At 38.1% G+C, this 4,108-nt stretch overlaps 1 protein-coding gene across 1 annotated transcript; it reads left to right on the top strand.

Moving 5' to 3' along the window:
• Window positions 1-828: 828 nt before the first annotated feature.
• On the top strand, window positions 829-4,082 carry LOC116006098 (protein TIFY 8-like). Its single transcript, XM_031246369.1, has 6 exons — window positions 829-1,239; window positions 1,738-1,871; window positions 1,953-2,398; window positions 2,526-2,613; window positions 3,324-3,558; window positions 3,878-4,082. Exons 1-6 carry the CDS (start codon window positions 1,029-1,031, stop codon window positions 3,964-3,966), a joined length of 1,203 nt encoding a protein of 400 aa, XP_031102229.1. The 5' UTR covers window positions 829-1,028; the 3' UTR covers window positions 3,967-4,082.
• The last annotated feature ends 26 nt before the right edge of the window (window positions 4,083-4,108 follow it).

Below are 4,108 nucleotides of genomic sequence, written 5' to 3' on the forward strand. Positions count from 1 at the left end.
GAACTCTGGTACTTCTGCCTATGTTATGTAGAACCCACATTTTATACGTTTCTTCCCCATAGGCCAAGGGACACACATTCCCTAGCCTATAGTGCATTTAAGGGGAAGCCTGGCTTATAGTCTTAATTGGTAAAAGATAATAAGAAGGTAAATCAAATTAGATTATTCAAAATAAAAATTAGATTATCTATAATTGATGGGTTTAAATTGATAAGGTCAATAAACAGTTTCTATAGGGGACTCAAATTTAAAATGTTGTGGTTATCAAGTCAAGTACTGAATTAACTCTGTTAGATTTGTTCCTTTGTCCATGACTAATCGATTCAAATCGATAATGTCAAGCTAACTATCGAATAAACTCGGTTAGAATTATCCTTTTGTCCATGGCTGATTGATAAGGCCAATAAACAGTTCATAAGGAGTTAAATTTAAAATGTTATAGTTATCAAGCCAACTACTGAATTAGCCTGGTTATAATTGTCCCTTTTTATGTAGTTCTTGACTTGGGAAACCAAAGAGCTGATTGTTTCACCACGCCCCAACCGACAAAGCATATGGGAGCTGAACATAGAGACATAGGTTACTCTCACACTGTGGTTAGTGAGACTCGATTCTTGATTTATTTTTTTTTCTAAACTTTACCATGTAACTAATTGAACTGCCTATGCGAGCTGATATTTATTTATTTATATATAAAATGAGTTTGATGACAAGGCACTAAAGAATTTTTGAAGCAAATTAAATAATCATATGAATTGAGAAATATACCCCCAAAAAGAAAATCGTAAAAGAACCGAATCAAACCCTGTCTATATAGTCATCTTTTCTGAAAATCGTGCACCCTTTTCTTCTCTCTCTCTCTGTCTCTCTCTTATGCAAAGACTCTAGCTTTAGCTTTCTTTTTCTCGTGCATCACTACACAGAGCTATGCTGCGACTGAGGGAGCTTCATCAAGGGAAGAAGTAATGATTTTAAGATAAATAAAGGAATGGATTTGTGCTCAATGGTTTTCTGATTCTCTGTGTCCTATGGCTCAGCCTAACACCAATGCAAACATCAAGATTCCTGCTAATAATGCTGCAGAGGAAGTGAAGGGCAGTTCCGTTTTTCATGATTTCTTGGGCAAAGGGTGTGCCCCAGATTCGTCTCCGGCGCCGCCCCCCACCGCCCGGCCGCCGTTGGACCCCTCCTCCGGTGCCGGCTGTGGCCCTGTCTCCACCACTTCAGATATGTCTTCTGGTTAGTACTTAGTACTTCTTTCCTTTTGCTCAAATCTTGTTATTTATTTATATTTATTTGTTGTATGTGAAGATGTGTGTTATTTATGGAATATGATTTTTTTTTTAAGGCCATACTAGGAATCTGAAATGAAGTTTGTTTTTGATTTAATATGTTTTATTTTTAATGTTTTTTTGTTTTATAAGTTAATTATGGTTCTATTGTTGCTGACTTGTAATAATGAGAGTTCTTTTGGTGGAGTGGTTTTCTGTGAGGTCATCAATGGAGTGGAGTTAGTATTAGCTATATAAGTTTCCATGTCTTTTTCTTGTGAGTGGCCATTGATAGAATGAAGAGATGATATTTTAAATGGATTGTGATTTGATAGCATTTATAAATTAGGGTAGAAGAACATGGCAGGAAAGATTTTGAAAAATGAAAAGTTAGCTTTATGTGGCTTAAGAGGTGATAAAGATTTTGAAAATTTAGGTTTCTGTGGCTTAAGAGGTGATTTTACAGGGCAAGAGGCGAGTTTTCGATTCTCAGGGAGTAAGAGGTGCAGTTCGGATTCTAATCATTCGATTATGGGGTCTTGTAAAGATAGATTTCCAGGGGTGCAACCTGATTCACTTGCTACCTCACATGTGATGAAGGTATGGTTTCTGTTTTCTTCGGTTTATGGTGTTGACGATTTAGCATTTACTCTGATACTTGGGAGTTTTGTTGAGGTTCAGCTGCTACGGGGTGCAGGAGGGGAACGACCTAGAGGACCACCGTACAATGAAGAGCCATCACTCGGAGTGCATCCAATGAGGCCACTTTCGTTGTCCTCTCTTTCTATGGGCGCTAGGACTTATGCTAATACTTCCAAATGGGATCGAGTTCCGATTAGTGCCACTCCAACTTTGCAGTATTCTCCCCATGCCACCCAAGCTGTATCGTTTGGGTATCAAGCCCCGGCCAACAGGTTTCGAGAGAACAATGCTGGTCCTTCGGTGATATCTCAAGCAGCTGCTGATGAAGGATCAAGAACGGGAATCAAAGGATCTGGAGGAATTTTGAGATCCATCAATACAAGTGCTGGAATGTCGGATAATAGAACCCTCTCCGGGGTGCCACTTAGTGGCTGTAAACAGAGCTTCGGGGTTCAAAGCTCTGAGCCCGAATCTTCTAATCCAAGGTAAATTCATAAAAAAGAATACTAGAATTTAAAAGGGCAGGCTAAAACTGTTTCAAAATTTCTTCTTTTAATATGAAAGTAAAAATAAAAATGAGGATGACAATAGTTCACATTTGTTTCTTGACAGTCGGCAAGGAGTGGCATCTGCGGGCCATCAGATGACAATATTTTACGGTGGTCAAGCACATGTTTTTGATGATGTGCACCCCAACAAGGTTTGTTTTTGTTTATTTGATTGAAGATTACATCGTGGTTGTTATGCTATATATATATACATGTATGCTTCTCATAAGTTAAACAGTTAAGCCAAAGCATACCAACAAACTACTGAGCACTCTGAGTTGCTTGAAGTCTTTATACTTACAAAAAGTATATATCTGTTCTTACAAAATCAGCAATGACAAGTTTTGGCCATCTGCCTTTAGTAAATTTTTTTTTTTTTTACCCACAGTTTTAACTTTTAAGTCATTCAAGTTGCGTGGACTTTTTGTTATACTTGAACTCTGATACCAAATGATGAGCTCTGATCCCGAATTTGACAGTTGATTTGTCTATTTCTACTGATAATTATAGTCTGTGATAACATCTGTCAGCTTCTTTCGATAGTTTCAAGCATGTGAAATTATTTTCAATTAGGTGTTTTCAATTCTAAAATCTTCTTGTAAGTATAAAGACTTACGTATCATATAATAAACTAAAAATAAGAAAAGATATTGTATTAGTGCCAAGACTCCCGTTTTGTGCAAATTTGGAGTGGTAAAATGTACACAATCTTACCTCTGTTCTCCTTGTAAGATCTTAAAATGAAGGAAATGCAAATTTAGGGTGGTGATATGTCACTATAATGCCTACATTATTTACGGTGTGGCTGTATTTCCTACTTGTTAAGTTCTGCACATATGATTTATTTTGCGATATATATCAGGCAGATCTTATTATGGCCTTAGCTGGTTCAAATGGAGGGTCTTGGTCCACGACCTATGCTCCAAAATCTGCAGCAAGAGTGTCCGGTGAGAAAAACGCTGTGCCTGCTGCAGGCGAGAAAGAGACAGGTGCGGGAAGTGGCTCAGCCATACTACGAGAATTGCAAGGGAGAGCATCGTTAAGAGTCGGCTCCAGTCGCCCATTTGGATCCGGTGACCAAAGTTTTCTTCCCCCAGGTATTCACTTACATATTCTGACATTCAAGGATATATATATATATAGTCTTTTCCTATGTGTTATGATTAAATTAGTAAATATAGAGATAATCCCCTGTCAAGTTGGTTAGACAGTTAATTTGATAACCATAAAGTTCCAAGTTTGACTCACCACGGTAACTGTCTATTGGCTTCTTGCCTCCTGGTTTGAGCCAGGCTGGTTTACCTCCTTGTGGTCCTTTGCCAGCTAAAGTCACAAGGCGAGATTCACCCAGAGGGCATGTTTGAGTAGCGATTCTAGGCTTTCCCGTAAATCATTTACTTTGATTTGATGTTGTAGGTAACCATCAAGGTGGTAGCATGACCAAGGAAACCAGAACTGCAGTTCAGGTAGCAGAAGCCCTTAATGAAGAAAAGAGTGATGTATGATAGATGTAAATTGTTTGGTCATTTTGCTGTATTATTAGCTTCCTTCTTTCACTTATATTTAAACTCTCTTCAATATGACCTTGCTTTCTCTAGTGCATTTCTTTTTACTAGTCTTCAAGTCTTGAGTGCAGAGTGTGGTTGT

Source organism: Ipomoea triloba, chromosome 15, assembly GCF_003576645.1.
Source record: "Ipomoea triloba cultivar NCNSP0323 chromosome 15, ASM357664v1".
Taxonomy (NCBI): domain Eukaryota; kingdom Viridiplantae; phylum Streptophyta; class Magnoliopsida; order Solanales; family Convolvulaceae; genus Ipomoea; species Ipomoea triloba.